The sequence below is a fragment of the Nicotiana sylvestris genome, chromosome 9, assembly GCF_000393655.2.
Source record: "Nicotiana sylvestris chromosome 9, ASM39365v2, whole genome shotgun sequence".
Classification (NCBI taxonomy): domain Eukaryota; kingdom Viridiplantae; phylum Streptophyta; class Magnoliopsida; order Solanales; family Solanaceae; genus Nicotiana; species Nicotiana sylvestris.
In genome coordinates this window covers 192,906,441-192,927,065 of record NC_091065.1, presented here as the reverse complement: position 1 = coordinate 192,927,065, position 20,625 = coordinate 192,906,441, and the positions used below count along the sequence as shown (strand labels likewise).

Below are 20,625 nucleotides of genomic sequence, written 5' to 3'. Positions count from 1 at the left end.
GTCAACCGCTCACACCTCCTAACCGGGGCATCTAGGCTTCTCCTCCGCACGTGCCCGAATCATTTAAGCACCGCTTCTCACATCTTGTCGTCCATAGGAGTCGCGCCCACCCTTTCCCGAATATCTTCATTCCTAATCTTTTCGAGCCTAGTGTGCCCGCGCATCCATCTCAACATCCTCATTTCTGCTACTTTCATCTTCAGGATATATGAATTCTTGACTTGCCAACATTTAGTCCCATTCAACATGGACGGTCTAACCACGACTTTATAGAACTAACCTTTAAGTTTAGATGGCACGTTCTTATCACACAGGACTTCAGACGCTAACATCCATTTCATCCACCCCACTCCAATGCGATGCATCATATCCTCGTCGATCTCCCTATCCCCCTAGATAAATGAAACTTTCTCTCTTGGGGGTGACTTATGAGTCAAGCCTCACTTCCACGTCTGCTTCCTTAGTTACGTCGTTGAACTTACACTCCAGATATTACGTCTTAATCCTACTCAACTTTAAACCTTTAGACTCCAAGGCCTGCCTCCATACCTCTAGTCTCTCATTAACGTCGCCTCGCGTCTCATCAATTAGAATTATATCATCAGCGAATAACATACATCATGACACATCCCATTGAATATGGTGTATTAGTGCGTTCATCGCCAGGAAAAATAAGAATGAGCTAAGTGCAGATCCCCGGTGTAACCACATAACCACAGGAAAAAGCTCTGAGTCACCTCCCATAAGCTTAACCCGAGTCTTAGCTCCATCATACATATCCTTTATCACCCTAATGTAAGATCCCGACGCACCTGTCACCTCCAGGCATCTCCAAAGAACGTCCCGAGGGACCTTGTCGTACGCTTTCTCTAGGTCAATAAATACTATGTGCAAATTCCTCTTCATATCCTTGTACTGGTCCACTAACCTCCTATAAGGTGGATAGCTTTTCTAGTAGAACGACCCGGTTTGAAGCCGAACTGATTTTCTGATATAGACACCGCCCTGCTTACCCTTCCTTCAACCATGCTCTCATAAACTTTCATGGTATGACTTAGTAACTTGATGCCCCTATAGTTATTACAATTCTGGATATCACCTTTGTTTTTGTTCAACGGAATCATCGTACTCCATCTCCACCACCTAGTGTCACGACCCAAAATCTCACCATGATCATGATGGCGCTTATCCTATTACAAGGCAAGCCTATTCCCAAAATATTACTACTAATTTGATTATAAGAATTTAATAAAATATTTCCAATAATTTAATTCCTGATAAACTAAACCAACTCTAAATATAAATAATATAAAATACGAAAATGAGTCCCAAACATCGGGGTGTCACTAAATCATGAGCGTTTACAACTATAAATTAAGATATATAAACTGTCTAACTGTCCAAAAGAAGAAATGATAAGAGGAGTAACAAGATCCTGCGGATGCTAGCAGCCACCTTGTAGTCTCCAAAGATAGCCGGCCAGAACTCAACGATCGCAGCGCTCTAACTCATCTGGATCTGCACATAAAGTGCAGGGTATAGTATGAGTACAACAGACTCAGTAGTAACAAAAATAACTAAGGAACTGAGCAGTAGTGACGAGCTAAGCAAAATAGTCCAATTATTTATTTTCACAATTTACAATAAACAGGTAAATTCCATAAAACCAACAAATGCCACAAAGAAATTAACAGGTAAATGCAGCAACAATAAAAATAAATGCAACCTCATAGCAATGTCACTCCATCACTCATCATTCGCACTCAGCACTCAACACTCTGCACTCACTAGGGATGTGTACAGACTCCGGAGGGGCACCCAAAGCCCAAGCGCCAAGCACGGACAACTCACGTGCTACCATATCAATACCTGGATCCGCACGGTCAACTCACGTGTTATGCGGACAACTCACACACTATGGTAAATACCTGGACCCGCACGGTTAACTCACGTGCTACGCGGATAACTCACGCGCTATGGTATTAATATCCTCACAACTAGGCCCTCGACCTTACTCAATCATGTACCTCACTGGACTCACCATCATTAACAAATAAGGGGACACAGCCCACATCAAGTATCACAATATATTAGCAAATAATAAAAACTGAGGTAAACTTGTACAATAATTTCTATGACTGAGTACAAATAATGTGAGAATGAATAAAGCCTAAGCATGATCTCTAACATGAAGGCAAACAAGTTCAACAACAAGTAACTACGTAAACATAGATGATGGCCATGAGGCCTCATGGGACGGACCAAGTCTCCATCCCTCGAGGTATACACCCACACACCCGTTACCTAGCATGGGTATCACCTCCAAACAGTCACACGATATCAAATTCTCAGGGTTTATACCCTCAAAGCCAGAGTTAAAACTGTTACTTACCTTAACAACGTAAAATCCTACTCCGGGATGCCCTCGTCTCTGGACTCGGTCTCCAAAAACTCTGAATCTAACCATAATTAGATTAATACCATCACCATGTGCTAAAAAATTGAATTCCACAATAAAAACTACAAAATATGCAAAAAATCCGAAATCTACCAAAATCTGGCCCCAGGCCCACGTCTCAGAATCAGTCAAAAATGGCAGAATAATAATCCTCGTCCTCTCCCAAGTCTAATCATATAAAATTCGTAAAAAATCGGACTCCGTTTGGTCCCTCAAATCCTCACTTAAAACTCTCCAAAACTCAAACCCTAACTCCCTCAATTTCACTTTGAAATCATCAATCAAATCCCAAAAATGATGATGGATTCATGAAATATAACCAAAACCGTGTAGAGAATACTTACCCCAATCCATATGGTAAAAATCGCCTCCAAAATCGCCCATATTCGAGCTCCCCAAATCAAAATATGACCGAATAAACAAATCCTAGTTTTATATATTTTTTGACAGCTATTCTGCCTCGTTCCTCGTTCCAAACAATCACGAAACTCGTATTGTATACCTTCAATGGATTTATTATGAAATTATAGTCAAGTTAGGCTTTTGAAGCACTCAATTTGACCTTATAATGAATGAGATATGTATGTTTTAATATTTGCAAATAGTGCAGATTTTTAAATACATTATTAGTGGTAATTTTGTAATTACTCTGAAAAATCTAGCAACCTATTTCTTAGTAAAATGATCATAAAATCCTCATACGATGTCCAAATTTGATGATTCTTTTTGCTACTAGTCCGTAATTGCGATACAGATCTAATGCTTCAATCAAAAAAGAAATCGGAGCTCATTCGTTCAATATGATATCATTATGCTTGAAGAAACAACGTCGAAACATAAGAAAAACGAGCGCAACATAACCCAAACCTATTCGAATCTCACCCGAGGCCCTCAGGATCTCAATCAATAATTCCAAAAAGTTATATATTACTACCCGAACTTAGTCGAACCTCCAACACACCCAAAACAATACCAAAACACCAAATCAACCTCAAATTCAAGCCTAAGAACTTCTAAGCTTCCAACTTTCATCAATTCAAGCCTAATTCTACATGGACCTCCAAATTACATTCCGAACACACTTCTAAGTCTAAAATCATCCAACGAAGCTAACCGAATCATAAAAATCCAAATCCGAATTCGTTTACTCATAAGTCAACTTCCGGTTAACTTTTCTAACTTAGCTTTCTAACTAAGAGACTAAGTGATCATTTCATTCCAAAACTACTCCGAATCCAAACCTACCAACTCGATACAACTCAACACAGCTGAACAACACATAAAGAAATAGAAATAGGGGAATCGAGGCTATAACTTTCAAAACGACAGGCCGGGTCGTTACACCCTCCCCTCTTAAACAAACGTTCGTCCTCGAACGAGTCTAAAAACATACCTGGAGTTTCAAATAGGTGAAACCTTCAGCAATACATTCTTGTCACATTCAAATCATATGAAATCGTCTCGCGGTCACATAATACTCATCGCGTATCCATCCAGCCACTAATAGGGATACTACCGGACATATAGGTCCACAAGCACACGCTCACACAATCAACACCTCAGTGCTCAATCTACAATCAAAACCCGGCCTCAAGTCCTCCACACTAGCCCAATATCAACACATATAAATCACATTTTGCACCTCATCCAGGGAATCACAAGTCGTCGTTGCACAACTGATACTGAGCGCTCATATGCGCTTACGAATGCGTGGAAGGAATTCAAAGAGTTACACTTCAACCTGAATCAATATCGCACGATAAGAATTCAAGAATGTGAAATTTTCCTAAAGGTTATGCAGCCTCTCGAAGATAAGTACAGACGTCTCCGTACCGATCCACAAGACTCTACTAAACCCGCTCATGACTCGTGAGACCTATGTAACCTAGACTCTGATATCACCTTGTCCCGACCCAAAATCTTACCATGGTCATGATGGCGCTTATCGTGTTACAAGGCAAGCCTATTCCAAAAATATTACTGCTAATTTGATTATAAGAATTTAATAAAATATTTCTAATAATTTAATTCCTGATAAACTAAACCAACTCTAAATATAAATAATATAAAATATGGAAACGAGTCCCAAACATCGGGGTGTCACTAAGTCATGAGCGTCTACAACTATAAACTAAGATATATAAACTGTCTAACTGTCCAAAAGAAGAAATGACAAGAAGAGTAACAAGATCCTGCGGACGCTAGCAGCCACCTTGCAGTCTCCAAAGATAGCCGACCGGAACTCAACGATCGCCGCGCTCTAACTCACCTGGATCTGCACATAAAGTGCGGGGTGTAGTATGAGTACAACCGACTCAGTAGTAACAGATATAACTAAGGAACTGAGCAGTAGTGACGAGCCAAGCAAAACAATCCAATTATTTATATTCACAATTTACAATAACACATGAATAAACATGTAAATTCTATAAAACCAACAAATGCCACAAAGAAATTAACAGGTAAATGCAGCAACAACAAAAATAAATGCAACCTCACCGCAATCTCACTCCATCACTCGCACTCAGCACTAAACACTCAACACTCTGCGCTTACTAGGGGTGTGTACAGACTCCGGGGGGCTCCCAAAGCCCTAGCGCCAAGCACGGACAACTCACGTGCTACCATATCAATACCTGGATCCGCACAGTCAACTTACGTGCTACACGGACAACTCACGCGCTATGTTATTAATACCTGGACCCGCACAGTTAACTCACGTGCTACGCGGACAACTCACACACTATGGTATTAATATCCTCACAACCAGGCCCTAGGCCTTACTCAATCATGTACCTCACTAGCCTCACCATCATTAACAAATAAGGGGGCACAACTCACATCAAGTATCACAACATATTAACAAATAATAAAAACTGAGGTAAACATGTACAATAATTTCTATGACTGAGTACAAATAATGTGAGCATGAATAAAGCCAAAGCATGATCTCTAACATAGAGGCAGACAAGTTCAACAACAAGTAACTACATAAACACAGATGATGATCATGAGGCCTCACGGGACGGATCAAGTCTCCATCCTTCGAGGTATACACCCACACGCCCATCATCTAGCGTGGGTATCACCTCCAAACAGTCGCACGATATCAAATTCTCCGGGTTTATACCCTCAAAGCCTGAGTTAAAACTGTTACTTACCTTAACAACGTAAAATCCTACTCTGGGATGCCCTCGTCTCTGGACTCGGTCTCCAAAAACTCTAAATATAACCATAATTAGACTAATACCATCACCATGTGCTAAAGAATTGAATTCCAAAATAAAAACTATAAAATATGCCAAAAATCTGAAATCGACCAAAATCCGGCCCCCAGGCCCATGTCTCAGAATGAGTCAAAAATGACAGAATAATAATCCTCGTCCTCTCCCGAGTCTAATCATATAAAATTCATCAAAATCGGACTTCGTTTGGTTCCTCAAATCCTCACTTAAAACTCTCCAAAACTCAAACCCTAACTCCCTCAATTTCATTTTGAAATCATCAATCAAAATCCAAAAACGATGATAGATTCATGAAATATAACCAAAACCGAGTAGAGAACACTTACCCCAATCCATATGGTAAAACTCGCCTCCAAAATCGCCCAAATCCAAGCTCCCCAAATCAAAATATGACCGAATGAACAAACCCTAGTTTTATATATTTTTCTGACAGTTATTCTGCCGTGTTTCTTGTGCCAAACAATCCCGAAACTCATATTTTATACCTCCAATGGATTTCTTGTAAAATTCTAGTCAAGTTAGGCTTTTGAATTACTCAATTTGACCTTATAATGAATGAGATATATAGGTTTTAATATTTGCAAATAGTGCAGATTTTTAAATACGCTGTCAGTGGCAATTTTGTAATTACTCTGAAAAATCTGGCAACCTATTTCTTAGTAAAATGACCATAAAATCCTCATACGATATCCAAATACGATGATTCTTTTTGATACGGGTCCATAATTACGATACAGATCTAATGTTTTAATCAAAAAAAGAAATCAGAGCTCATTTTTCAATATGATATCATTTATGCTTGAAGAAACAATGTCGAAACATAAGAAAAATGAGCGCAACACAACCCAAACCTATCCGAATCTCACCCGAGGCCCTCAGGATCTCAATCAATAATTCCAACAAGTTATATATCACTAACCGAACTTAGTCGAACCTCCAGAACACCCAAAACAACACCAAAATACATAATCAACTTTGAATTCAAGCCTAAGAACTTCTAAGCTTCCAACTTTCGCCAGTTCAAGCCTAATTCTACCACAGACCTACAAATTACATTCCGAACACACTTCTAAGTCTAAAATTATCCAACAAAGCTAACCGAATCATAAAAATCCAAATCCGAATTCGTTTACTCATAAGTCAACTTCCGGTTGATTTTTATAACTTAGCTTTCTAACTAAGAGACTAAGTGATCATTTCACTTCAAAACTACTCCGAACCCAAACCTACCAACTCGATACAACTCAACATAGCTGAACAACACATAAAGAAATAGAAATAGGGGAATCGAGGCTATAACTCTCAGAACGACAGGCCGAGTCGTTACACCTAGCATCCTCTTTGTCCGGAAAATAACATTAAACAGCCCAGACAACCACTCCAAGTCTGCTCTACCCACATACCTCCAAAATTCTTCCGGAATTTCGTTTGGTCCGGTCCCTCTCCCCCAAATCATCTTACTAATAGCTATCATGACCTCCTCAACCTTAATACACCTACATTACCTAAAGTCCTGGTGACTCTCGGAGTACCCCAGTTCCCCTAGCATGATGTCTCTATCCCCCTCTCTTCATTCAAAGTTTATAAAAGTAAGTCTGCCATCTTCGCTTAATTTGGGCTTCTTCCATCAATACATTACCTTCTCATCTTTGATGCACCTCATTTGATCCAGGTCACGAGCTTTCCTCTCTCTCGCCTTGGCTAGCAGATATAACTACTTGTCCCCACCTTTGACCCCCAATTCCTCATACAACCGACTAAACGCAGCAGTCTTAGCTTCCGTGACCGCTAATTTTGTCTCCTTCCTAGCTTTCTTACATCTTTTTCTATTCGCTCTCATCTGCTCCTCATTGGTGCTCTCCACTAACTTAAGGTACGTCGCTTTCCTTTCTTTCACTTTACCTTGGACCATGTTATTCCACCACCAGTCACCTCGACGCCCGCTAGAATAACCCTTCAAGACCCCTAACACCTCTCTCGTCGTCTCCCTTATACAGTCCGCCGTCGCTGTCCACATAACACTAGCGTCCCCGCTACTCCAGGCTCCCATAGCCATCAGCCTGAGCATTATCCTTAGTCAAGGCTCCCCACTTGATCCTCGGTTGACCCCGTACAAGCCTCTTTTTCCTCTTTATATATAACTAATATTTTTGAAAACTATGAATACTCAACACCTTATAAAAATGAAAAAAATTATTCAAACTAATATTTTTATAGAAAGTGTTTGTTTTTAAATATATCTATATGCGTATAATTGGATATGCATCTTACATAAATGTCCCAAATAAGTTTCAATTTACCAATCTCTAGCCAATAATCATAGACTTACCAAAACAAGTCAAGCACATATAAAAATTAAAAACCCAAATAAATAAGATTCTTTCTCTCCAAGAATCACACACAAAGATCTCCTTCCATATTTTTAAGCGTGATAAACAACATTAGATGCAAGACGGAAAGAAAATTTCATGGATGAGATAACAAACAAGATGATGAAATATATATACACATATACACATACAAGATTCCAAAAATCTAAGCAAGAAAGGACTTTTTTCAATGGGTATGGTTGAAATTCATTAAAAACATATATATGAGTCAATATACAAATTTTGAGTAAGATTGGAGGTGATTTGGACTGATTTGGTATCAAAATTCGTAGTTAAAATAGAGTTCAAAAAATTCTTTTGCGACACATGTATCAAATATGTATCACGTATGTATTACACATACATGTATATACATGTGATATACATTTGATACAAATATGATACACACATACAAGTATACATGGAAATACATGTGATACACATTTGATACAAATATGATACATGTGTGATACACAAATGATACATATATTATTTCTTTTCATGTTTCATATTCTACTTTGAATTTTCAATTCAAACCTTCTCAAAACTCCGCAAAATCATCCCAAAACTGAGATTCAAACTCCTTATGATGTACCCAATCTATTCTAATAACACCCACTCAAAAAAACAAAGATTTGACCTTTTTTTTGCTACAATATTTAGTTGGCTAACATTAGTAATATTTAATGAATTGACCAATTTTTATAATATGCTACGTATAAATGGGAATAGCTGATAGTTTCTCTAATATTATATAGTGTTTTATCGTAATTTCTTGGTGAGGTTACACATTAGAACCCGACCAAAAATATTTATATTGCTTATCCAATATACATATATTATCATTAATTGTACATAATATAATTTTTCCGGCTAATTGAAGTTAATTTTTCGTGTGACCTATAGATCACAAGTTCAAAGTCGTGAAAGTAATCACTAGTATTTGCATTAGAATAGATTATTTATATCACGTTTTTTGGGTTGTGAACTTTCTTCAAACCTTGCGTTAATGCGGTATATTTTGTACACCAAAGCGTTATATTTTAAAGTTAAATGTTTTGTGCACCAAAGCGTTATATTTTAAAGTTAATTTCTCTAATATTTTATTTACCAAAAAGAAAATTTGTAAAACCTTCGGAGTTCGGTCATACCAAGAAGACACGTGTTAAAGGAATCATAAGCCTTTTACAAAAACTGGTCGAGCCCCGCATTAGTGGATTGCACCTTGAATCCTTTGATCAATTGCATTGTAGCAGAGATTCATTCAGAGAAGAAGAAGAAGAAGAAGAAGAAGAAGAGGAAAGAGATGAATCTGAACATGGATTCTGTTGAATCTCTTGTGGCTCAAATCCAAGGGCTTTCTGGAAATTTATCAGACATTAATCATCTTCACAACCTTCTCAAACAATCTGAAGAGTTACTTCACTCCGAGTCGACTAGCGTAGTTTCTTCGCTCGCTGAACTTGACCCTTCTATTCACTCCCTCGGCTACCTCTATTTCTTGTAAGTTCCTTTTGAAGGATTTATTTTGCATGTACCCATGTTATTTATTCTTTATTTCATATGCTTACGGATCCAATTTAGGGTTTGTGATATTCATGTGAGGTTGGAGAATAAAAAAAAATGATGCAATAGTGCAAAAGTTAGTAATCTTATGAAGAAGTTAGTGTTTTTCTGGATATAAATATATGAGTCCGGCAGTGACGGAGGCAGAATTTTCAACAAAGGATTCAAAATAGAAAAAAAGTTATCACGTGAAGAAGGCAAGAAGCCAAGGGGATTCAACATCTACTAATATATATATGAACTTATCTTTATGTCTCGTTATCAAACACACATCATTTCATTAAAGGTTTAGCCTTAACATACCTTAACTCCGTTGAGTCCTTAATATGTATATATATATATATATATATATATATATATATATATATATATATATATATATATATATATAAAAGTTGACCTTATAGATGCAGCGTAATTTTCAGGCAAACCCCCTTCTGCCCCTCTAGCTCTGCCCTTGAGGTATGGTGTAATGTGCAAACGCAGCCTCAAGGAGGATTTGACCCAAAAAAGGGGGATTTTTAATACAAGTTATTGATAATCTTGGAGTAATCCACATGCCGACGAAGTGCTATAAATGGAGTTTTGTGGTAGATGTAGAAAACCCTTCGTGCTAACTTTGTTACTAGATATTAGACAATGCATATATTGTTCCCTGTTTTTGCTACAAGCTACATTGTGCACTTTCTGGTGGCTTGAAATTAATATGATTAAGTGGCACAATTATGATGACTAAGGTAGCACCCAAGGGTGCAACCTAGTGATCTATGGAGTGTGCAAACTTCGGTGACAAGGGTTCAAATACCAAGGAAGACATAAATACTGGGTGTTTGGTGATTTCTTCCCATCTGCCTAAGTTGTAGAGTTTCGTGATGCCTATACTAACGGGAGGTAGCAGGTACCCTGTGAAACAGTTTATGATGACCAAGGTGGATACTTTATTTGGTTAAAATTTACGTAGTCCATCATAGCGTTAATTGTGTAAGAAATAAGGGAAAAATCGTGTAATGGTCATATTATCTAGCTATATTGCAGGCAATCTCATGTGTGTCTCGTTTAAATCTCTCTCTCTCTCTCTCTCTCTCTCGTATTGTTTCTTACTTGCTATTGACTTTTATGGAACTAGTTATGTCAACTTCCGGGTGTACTAAAAACTCGCTTCTGTGCTATAACAGGAAGGCGATCTTGTCTGGCCCAGTTTCAAAGGAGGAAGCTAATGGAATACTCGTTTCTGTTGCAAGATTTATCAATTCATGTGTTGTCGAGCAAATACATTTGGCACCTGAAAAATGTATGAGCCTTCACTTCAGATTTTTTTTTCCTTCTGAATATTCAGGTTTTCGGTCCAAGTTGTATTAAGATATGTTGTCAATTTGTGGTTGCAGTCATATTTATTTGTAGATGGTTTAAGGATCAAGTTATATTGCTAGAAGCACCAATTCGTGGTGTGGCTCCTATGCTGACTGCTGTTCGCAAGCTACAAGTCTCTTCTGAGCAGCTGACAGCTTTGCATCCCGATTTCCTTCTTCTTTGTGTATTAGCAAAGTGCTATAAAACTGGTGTTTCTATACTAGAGGATGACATATTTGAGGTTGATCAGCCAAGGGACTTCTTTCTTTATTGTTACTACGGGTCAGTTTCCTCAGCATTGAGGTTATTGTTATTATGGTGGTCTTGCAGCCACTTCTCACATATTATTGTGTTCACTTACCCAAATCGTTAACAGAGCATGCTCTTTTTATGTGGTGTTGCTCCATTGTTTTATAAAGATACTCTCAATTACCGTTCTTGATGTGCATTTGTTGTGCCATCTGTCTTTAATGTTTTGACTACGTAAAGGAAAAACTAACCCCTTGTTGAACCATGTGGTGTGCTGCAATGCACCAAACTTATAAATCACAAAGAGTAATTTAAATATCCTCTAGTTAAATGCTTCCAATCGTTCAGTCTTGTGGATTGTGCATCGACCACGTATCGTGCTTATGTCTGATGATATTTGGTACTTAACAGGGGGATGATTTGCGTTGGACAAAAGCAATTTGGCAAAGCTTTGGAACTTCTACACAATGTATGTCAATGTTTTAAATCATAATAATTTGATGACTAAACCTTCTATGCTATCTTTCATTAAGTGTCTTTATTTTTGTTAGAATGATTTTCCCAATTCCTAATTTGCTTTAGGTAATTTATAGCTGTAAGGTTGCTCTGATTTAACTACTATTGCTTTAAGGTTGTGACAGCACCTATGTCCACTTTAAGTGCTATAGCGGTTGAATCTTACAAGAAGTACATTCTGGTTTCCCTCATTCGTCTTGGGCAGGTATGTTTTATCACCATTTTCAACTTACTGTTTACTGGTGAAATTAGTTTATTCCCGTACACATGGCTAATATCTAAGAGTGGCGTACCTCTTGAAGGCAGCTTGCGAGGTTTATTTGATCTCTTTTCAGTGTAGTGTATGCATGTATAGGCATTTGCAAATAAATTTCTTATTTTCTGGATGAGATATTATCCGTCTATTTTATCTAGTTGTGAACCACACAGAGTGACTTTCTGTATAGAGCTAAAGGACCATATATTTTGTTTTATATGTGCTTGGGACTATATAAGACATGCTATACGGAAAGCATGGCAATTGAATTGGGTGTGAAAACTGAAGAGTCTGTTCTTGTGTATATGATTTTGTACCAAGAACAATCAGTATAAAAGATGATTGAGCTGTAAGACTTGATTTTAATAACCAAATGTCACTTCATCATTAGATTAGATAAACGATCTTTCATAGAAGAAAGGAAGTCTTTCAAAATAGGGTAATAAGTTTTATTATTTCAAAATAGCGCTAGGTCAGTGCAGAGTAAAAGAAACAATTGGTAGTGACATAGTCGAGTTACTGTTGCAAAGAAGAAAGGAAGTCTTTCAAAGAATAAATGTGGCAAATCACACTGGCTGACAAGTTTCTGTTTGCATTTAATCTTGCTATATTTTCCTTGTTAAGATGCTTCCGGATTCTAAATTTCACTTTAAATGCTGTGAGTTGTGACCTTCCCCACTCCCTTAAAAAAGGATTGACAGTTTGTTTCTGAACCTATCATCCTGCCTGGTGTTAGTTATCCTGATTAAATTGTGCTAATGTGCTTAACGTCTAATGGCAGTTCTCCGTCAGTTTTCCCAAGTACACTTCATCGGTGGCCCAAAGAAATTTGAAGACCACCTCTCAGGTAAAGTTCCTACTGTTCAAAGAGTGATTTCAGGTTGCTTGATTTGCTCATACCAAATATAAGAGGGACTGCTAAGTTTGTATGATTTAAGATGATGCAATTATTGATGTTAGAAATGTTGAATAGGTTCCAATAATAAATTTCTTATGATTAGGGCTACTTAATGTTTAATCAGTACTTGTAGGCTTGTAGCATAGAACTGGGACATGATTGCCAAACATTTCTTGTTATCTGCCTTCTTGGGTTAAGGTTTATCAGGCCCGAATACTAAATTACTAACGAACTCCCTCTTTGAGCAGCCTTACCTGGAGCTGGCAAATAGTTATGGCACTGGGAAAATCTCTGAGCTTGAAACATTTGTTCAAACAAACATGGAGAAGTTTGAAAGTGTAAGTTCTCTGTGGTCGAAGTGGCACAGTTCTTTGTTTTCAAGGTCGAAGTGGCACAGTTCTATCATCACTAAGGGGTTTACATTTCAATCTCTTTTTTCAGGACAATAATCTTGGATTAGTGAAGCAAGTAGTCTCTTCTATGTATAAGCGCAATATTCAACGATTAACTCAAACATACCTTACTCTCTCCCTTCAAGATATTGCCAACACTGTCCAACTAAGTAGCTCTAAAGAGGCAGAGATGCACGTGCTTCAAATGGTAGGTGGAGGTTTCAGTTCTTTTACCACTGCACCTGGGTTTTGCTTCATAATTGACGCTTGACATGATTATTCACATGTGGTTTTAGATTGAAGATGGTGAAATATATGCGACTATAAATCAGAAGGATGGTATGGTTAGATTCCTGGAGGATCCTGAGCAGTATAAAACATGCGCAATGATCGAACACATTGATTCATCAATGAAGAGGTCAGATTTTCATTATTGTTGCGATTATAATTTAGTTAATGAAGGAGCTGATTAGGTAAAATTATCCTAATAATTCCATTTGTGTCTACTTATAAAAAAAGAGCCTTGTTGTCTCTAAGAACTTTAATTTTCTCTGACGTGATTATGAAAATATTCACTTTTAATGCTATAAGAAGTATGTGCATGGTTTTTCTCTTAGTTATGTCATTCTTTCGCTTCCAATCTGGTGACTTTAGCAACTGTTTGGATTTAAATCCAAAGTCCTAATGAATTTGTATGTGTTAAAACTTTTTCTTCCCCATACTAATGATGCATGAATTTCGAATATGTTTGGAGTTTTATTCAACCCTAGTTCAATAACTTTAGGATGGGTTTTTGTAACCAAGGATGAAATTTTTGTTGATTATTCTATTTGTCATTGCCAACAAAATGAAATGCTTGTTGACATAACTTGTTCTTGCAAGTGCAACAACAACAACAACGACCCAGTATAATCACACAAGTGGGGTCTGGGGAGGGTAATATGTACGCAGACCTTACCCCTACCCCGAAGGGTAGAGAGGCTGTTTCCAGGAGACCCTCGGCTCAAAAAAGCAATAGGAGATGATATATTAGTACCATAAAAATGCGTAATAAAAATAACAACAATATATAAGAGATATGAAATATGAAATACAGAATACGAAATACGAAATACGAAATAGATGGCTGGTATAGTACAACTAGAAGGTAAAGCCCTGCATCAATAGACGACCAATGACATTCCTAGTCTAACTCCTAACTAGATAGTCTCCCTCTATTGTGCTGTAGAAATATTCACACTCTCCCCTAACCTACAACCTTAATGCTCGACCTCCATAATTCCCTATCAAGGGCCATGTCCTCAGTAATCCTAAGTCGCGCCATGTCCTGTCTGATCACCTCTCCCCAATACTTCTTAGGTCTCCCTCTACCTCTCCGCGTGCCCACTTACAGCCAGTCGCTCACACCTCCTCACCGGTGCATCAGTGCTCCTCCTCTGAATGTGCCCGAACCATCTGAGTCTTACTTCCCGCATCTTGTCCTCCATGGGGGCCACACCCACCTTCTCTCGAATATCTGCATTCCTAATCTTATCCATCCTTGTATGCCCGCACATCCACCTCAACATCCTCATCTCTGCTACTTTCATCTTCTGGGTGTGTGAGTTCTTTACCGGCCAACATTCAGTTCCATACAACATGGCAGGCCTAACCACTGCTCTATAAAACTTACCTTTTAGTAACGGTGGCACTTTCTTGTCACACAAGACTCCCGACGCTAACCTCCACTTCATCCACCCCACCCCTATACGGTGTGTGACATCCTTGCATTCAGTTCTTGCAAGTGCATGAAGGGAAAAAAAGTAGTACATATAGAAGCTGCAATAAAGTCTATTTTTGTTACATTGCAGAATAATGTTGCTGTCAAAAAAGCTGACTTCATTGGATGAGCTTATGTCTTGTGATCCTATGTACCTAGCGAAGGTGAAGAGTTTTTAAATATCCTCTGCCACCAATTGCTTAATTCTGAATTCTCTCATCTCCCTGCCTCAAAGGGAAGAAATGTGACATTTATTATGTTCTAATTACTAACTTTTGGTTTATTTGCTTGCACAGGTTGGCAGGGAGAGACAAAGATATGATTTTGATGATCTTGATAGTGTTCCTCAGAGATTCAACATATGAGACAAGCACAGTTTGAGATTTGGGAGTAAATATGTCAAACGATGGTAGAGCTATTCATTGAAAGCAAAATTTGTTCTATTATTTCCGCAAATGACTCCAGTTGGCTTAGGTCTTGAAAAAAGTTAGTTTTTGGTTTTCTAATGTTGGGTTAAGGCATATATGATCATGACATTTTACACTGGTTTATAAGGAATTTTTCTCACCACCTTTCAAGTGGATGACTAGCATAGTGAGCTCGTTAAAACCTTTGCTTTCTTGAACGTAGAACCTTATTACTACTTAACATTCTCTTAAAATCATTCACAGTGGTTTGCCAACTGTGCTGTCGAGAAATCATATGAAATTATTCATCTTTGAATTGGAGAATTTTGCAGTGCAGCAATGGAATAATGTACAGGCAAAACGCCTTAAAAGAACCTGCATTACAACTTAGATTCTGGTATATGGATCCCTCTTAATTCTTTTCTCAAAATCTTCCCAGATGGATTCTTCGGTATGGAGCTAATAAATGCTACACGCCTTATTTTCTTATATGGAGCAACCTGCAACAAAAATTTAACGTCACATTAGCAAGTTGTGGACAATCACACTAAACACTTCGGAATTGGTTCAAGGATCAAAGGTCATGGGCCTTTATCCCATGTGTTTCACTTTCATATGTGAGATATATGATATTTCAAGTGAATTGAACTTGGCGATTCACAGCATAATATGGGATTTTTGAGCGAAAATGGTAGTCTACTTAAAATCAAATAGTTAAAGAAAGCACCTGTTTTGAAATAAAATCAATCACTTGTTCTTTGTCTGGAGAGCTTTGGGTACGTCTCACAACAAATGCCATGGGCACTTGACCAGCTTCTTCATCAGGGTATCTGTCAATTTTGTGTATAAAATTCATCAGCATTCCACTTCTAACATTTTCTCAACATTCAAGTTATAATCTTTTCAAATGGCGGGCCTTTTTTTTATTTCATAGCTTTAGTTTACTTGCATCAGATGATTGCGAGTAAATACAAGGCAAGTTACAAGAAAACAAAAAAGCAAAATCTTACGGTATCACAGCAGCATCTACTATATCTGGGTGAGACAGAAGAAGTTGTTCAAGTTCAGCAGGAGCAACCTGAACAATCAAGCATGAATAAGCAGGCATTTCCATTGTAAAATGCCTGAGAAGCTAAATGTTACTACAAGGGAAGCTAGCAACGGAACCTGGTATCCTTTATATTTGATTAGCTCCTTCAGCCTATCTACAACAAAAAGGTAACCATGATGGTCAATATAACAAAGATCACCAGTCCTCAACCATCCACCCGGCACCAGAGTTTCAGAAGTTGTCTTCGGATCACCCACATAACCTACAAAAAAGTATCACAATATCATTTGATCGCTTAGCAGATAGCTAACAAGGAATGCTGTCTCAATTTCAAACTAGTCTGAGTAGTCCTGTAATTGAAGGTACCTTGCATAATGGTTGGACCTTTAATCCAGAGCTCTCCTTGTTCACCGGGAGGCAGAGCAATGCCAGTTTCTGGATCTACAATTTTTGCTTCAGTATTTGCTATTAGCCTTCCCACTGAATCCCCACGAAGCATTTCTTCTGTAGTCGCAGCTCGAAATGCTGCCCCGCTTGTCTCAGTTAGTCCATAACCCTCAAATCAAGACTCAAAGTTCAGTTACATGTTAAAAAGCAATTCCTTAGCTTATCGAGAATTTGGTCTTACACCAATCAGTTAAATATCAAATAAGCCCCAGTGCTACACTAATCAAGGTGTGACAATATGAATTATAGTATAACATTGCGCTGTCGATGTCATTTCATTTCAATAAACAGTACTAACAACTGCGCCTTCTTAATCCCAAGCAGGCTTGGTTCGGCTATACAAATCTTTATGGATTATGTCACTTAATTTAGACTCGTCTCATATCAATATTATACAAATAAAAATAAAGTACTAGGAGTTCTTTATATTTTCAGTACTATATTTCTGATAGGACCAAAGGCTCCTAGAAGACGTATGACCTATCGTACACGTACAAACATATCTAACAAACAATCCTAAGTAATTGGTATCACCTATATAGATTTTTTCTTTCCGTCTTCCTATTCCTCACTAGGTTTGCAGGAATTTCAAGAGTTTTCGGGATAATTTACTTTCATATGATTTTTGGTCCACATAGTCTCCCTTTTTAGCTCCCTACATTGACTATGATTTCACAGCCATTGACGGATGTATTTGGAGGCCAACACTAGATATGATTAAGTCATCTCGAGCAACCTCTCATTTTATCCTTAATGTGGCCAAATGTGGTCATTTTTTACATGATGCCACATCTCATTCCAATACTGAAAACATTGTCTTTGAAGCAAAGTAAGGTTTTCTAAGAATTTCACCCATATTCTTACACGGACATGAACCAGGGCAGAGTCAAGGGTGCCCCTTTCATAGTAAAATTACATTATACACGTAATGTCAAAATTTTATGTATACATAGCGATATTGAATCCCTTAGTAAAAGTCTTGGCTCCGCCACTAGATATGAAGGTACTTTACTTACTTGAAATAATATTGTATTTGGAAACTTGTATGAAAATGCTTGGATCACATCTTTGCCAAGCGGAGCACCTCCACTACCAACCGCTACCAACGAACTCAAATCATAGCCACTGGTAACACTTCCTTTAGCCATTGCCACAACAACCGGCGGAGCCACCACCAATTGCGTCACCTTAAACTCCTCCACCGCGTTCAACATTTTCCTCAAATCAAATCTCTCCATCACAACTACAGTCTCACTCAACGCTACCGATTTCAACGCATAGTGTAAACCGAACACATGAAACAACGGTACCGTATACAACATCACCGGCACCGGCGACGTCCGCTCTTGTCTCTGAGCATAAAAATTAGCAATAATTGCAATAAAATTCCGATGACTCAACTTCACTCCTTTTACCTCCCCTGTAGTCCCCGACGAATACATAATCGCCGCCAAATCCGATTGATTCACTTCCACAGGCTCGAATTTCAACTCCGTATTCGTCATCATCGATTCAAACTCCGGTAAGTCAATAAGAACTGTTCCGTGTTTCAACTTAGGAAGCTTCTGGAAGTTCCTCGACGTAGCAAAAGCGATTACAGGATTCGTTAACTTAATTTGTTTAAACAGCTCGGATTCCGTACTCATAGGATTAGCGGGAGAGACTATAACGCCGAGGGAGAGTAGTGCAAAGTAGAGAACCGGAACGTGAGTTGCATTCGGTGAAAGGATAAATGCGACATCGTTTTTGGAGAAGCGGAATGTGTGTTGAAGGGAGGAAGCTAGGGAAATGACACGTGTACGAAATTCGGAGAAGGTTAAGCGGCGGCCGGTGGCGGATTCGATGAAGGCGGCGGCGGTGGAATCGGGGCATTGTTGGAGAGAGAGTGCGTAAGAAGCAGCGGAAAGAGGAGAAGCTTCTGGAGGAAGTAAGAGAGGTGGCCGGAGACTGTGGAAAGTTTTGGTTATTGAACAGAATCCGCTGTTTGGGTCGGAGGAGGAGGATGAATTTGTAGTATCCATGTGAGGAAGTAGTTGCGGCCATGGGCGGATTTAGGGGGCGCAAGGTTTATCCGAATCAAAATATATTTTTTATCTCTATTTATTAAGTTTTGAAACTCCTTAACACAATTTAGAAGTGCAGTTTAGTGGTCAAAGGAATTCAAAATATACGTAAGGTCATGAGTTCAATTCCGACTAAATACAAAAAAAAAAAAATTTGAACCCTCCTTTGTGGAGATCCTGCCTCCGCCGCCAATTACGACGGCGGGGAATTACTTTAGAGATTCGAACTAAATTAGTGGTGGTTATATATACAGTTGGGTGTCCACTATTTCAATTGGCTGTTGTGGTAGCCATAAGTTTATTTCTGGTTTGTTCTATATGGATTTGGACTTTATAGGAACATGTTTGACCAATATATTCGAATTGTATTGAAGCAAAGGTAACGTTATCTCACTATAACTCGCACATTTGAGCCATAAAAGTAGTCACTAATATTTTTATTAAGATATACTGTACATCACACCTCTTGGGGTACGATCATGGGCGGGTGCGTGCATGCTTGACCAAGCAGGGTCACGCGACACTGCTTCGTTGGATTTTTTTATTAAATATATGTGTACTACTAGGAGAAAACAAATAAGTTGAAGAAAATGGCACTAGTTGACATAAATTATCTCTTGGTGTGGTGGTTATGTGCTTGATGCTCTAATATGTAGAGGTTCGAACCTCAACTAGCACATTTATTTACAGATATTTGAGAGTCTGTTCTGTATGGTTAAAAATTGTGATGAAGTAGAATTGAACCCAGAACCTTTTCTAACTTGAAAATCAACAAAACAAACAAACTAATAATATTTCTTGTCTAGAAGTATGATAATTGAAGTTATTATTCTCGTACTTCTAAATTTCGACACCATTTATAAAAATTACTGCGTATGCCCTTGGGTATGACCCTTTCCCGGACCCTGCATGAATGCGGGATACCTTGTACGTGGAGCTATCTTTTTTTTTCCTTTTTTTTTTTAATTCAGCAAATATTTTTATTAATTGTGATATATAATATGTTAGAATATTTGTAAGAATGTAAAATCATATTCTTAATGATATACTTAAAAGTTTAAAGGTAAATTTTATTTAAATATAAAAAGATGTTAGTTTTTAAGAATTTACTAAAAACAAAAGAGTAATTGAAAAATTTGCAAAAAATATGAAGAAGTTCAAGAATCTTAGCAATATATGTGAGTTATAATACATCATGAGTTTAATTTATACTAGACTTATGATACGCGCGTTGCTCGTGGACACTATCTCAATGGATAAAAGAATTCTAAAAAGTCGTATAGATATTATATTGAAATATTGTGTCTAAGCTATAAAATAAAAGTTTATTTTTCTAAAAATGATAAATGTTGATTTTATGTAATTAACTCAATAAAAGAAGAAACTGCCCCATAAAAGTTCTCAATAATTTGTCAATATGTTCAGTCAAAAAGTTGTTCAAATTTATAATTTCATTTTCTTGTTAAGCTTGATACTTGAATTTTAAAATAATTGGAATTGATTGATATTATTATGTCTGTGATTGCTAGATATGTGTTTTTATCCCAAATATGATTTAATAACAAAAATTTAGTTGATATTAAAATTTTAAATATAAGA

The 20,625-nt window shown here is 37.8% G+C and overlaps 3 protein-coding genes across 3 annotated transcripts; 1 reads left to right on the top strand and 2 right to left on the bottom strand.

Moving 5' to 3' along the window:
* Positions 1-7,417: 7,417 nt before the first annotated feature.
* Positions 7,418-7,759, bottom strand: LOC138878772 (uncharacterized). Its single transcript, XM_070158467.1, has one exon. The coding sequence runs from the start codon at positions 7,757-7,759 to the stop codon at positions 7,418-7,420; it is 342 nt and encodes a 113-aa protein (XP_070014568.1).
* A 1,503-nt stretch (positions 7,760-9,262) lies between these two features.
* Positions 9,263-15,650, top strand: LOC104239351 (COP9 signalosome complex subunit 3). Its single transcript, XM_009793971.2, has 11 exons — positions 9,263-9,575; positions 10,814-10,929; positions 11,024-11,270; positions 11,649-11,706; positions 11,869-11,958; positions 12,791-12,856; positions 13,156-13,245; positions 13,349-13,507; positions 13,596-13,717; positions 15,150-15,222; positions 15,355-15,650. The coding sequence occupies exons 1-11, from the start codon at positions 9,379-9,381 to the stop codon at positions 15,421-15,423; spliced, it is 1,287 nt and encodes a 428-aa protein (XP_009792273.1). The 5' UTR covers positions 9,263-9,378; the 3' UTR covers positions 15,424-15,650.
* A 98-nt stretch (positions 15,651-15,748) lies between these two features.
* On the bottom strand, positions 15,749-19,039 carry LOC104239352 (4-coumarate--CoA ligase-like 9). Its single transcript, XM_009793972.2, has 6 exons — positions 17,980-19,039; positions 16,883-17,072; positions 16,633-16,778; positions 16,476-16,543; positions 16,193-16,295; positions 15,749-15,965 (listed from the first exon to the last, which is right to left on the bottom strand). The coding sequence occupies exons 1-6, from the start codon at positions 18,982-18,984 to the stop codon at positions 15,846-15,848; spliced, it is 1,632 nt and encodes a 543-aa protein (XP_009792274.1). The 5' UTR covers positions 18,985-19,039; the 3' UTR covers positions 15,749-15,845.
* Positions 19,040-20,625: the final 1,586 nt, after the last annotated feature.

What these genes read in the sequence shown, in the direction of transcription:
- LOC104239352 (XM_009793972.2), bottom strand. Translation starts at nt 18,984, where the DNA reads ATGGATACTACAAATTCATCCTCCTCCTCCGACCCAAACAGCGGATTC. An exon ending in CAAATACAATATTATTTCAA is followed by an intron (nt 17,073 to 17,979) that starts GTAAGTAAAGTA and finishes TCTTGATTTGAG; the next exon opens with GGTTATGGACTAACTGAGAC. An exon ending in GTAGATGCTGCTGTGATACC is followed by an intron (nt 16,296 to 16,475) that starts GTAAGATTTTGC and finishes CAAAATTGACAG; the next exon opens with ATACCCTGATGAAGAAGCTG.
- LOC104239351 (XM_009793971.2), top strand. Translation starts at nt 9,379, where the DNA reads ATGAATCTGAACATGGATTCTGTTGAATCTCTTGTGGCTCAAATCCAA. An exon ending in CTCGGCTACCTCTATTTCTT is followed by an intron (nt 9,576 to 10,813) that starts GTAAGTTCCTTT and finishes GTGCTATAACAG; the next exon opens with GAAGGCGATCTTGTCTGGCC. An exon ending in CTTTGGAACTTCTACACAAT is followed by an intron (nt 11,707 to 11,868) that starts GTATGTCAATGT and finishes TATTGCTTTAAG; the next exon opens with GTTGTGACAGCACCTATGTC.
- LOC138878772 (XM_070158467.1), bottom strand. Translation starts at nt 7,759, where the DNA reads ATGGCTATGGGAGCCTGGAGTAGCGGGGACGCTAGTGTTATGTGGACA.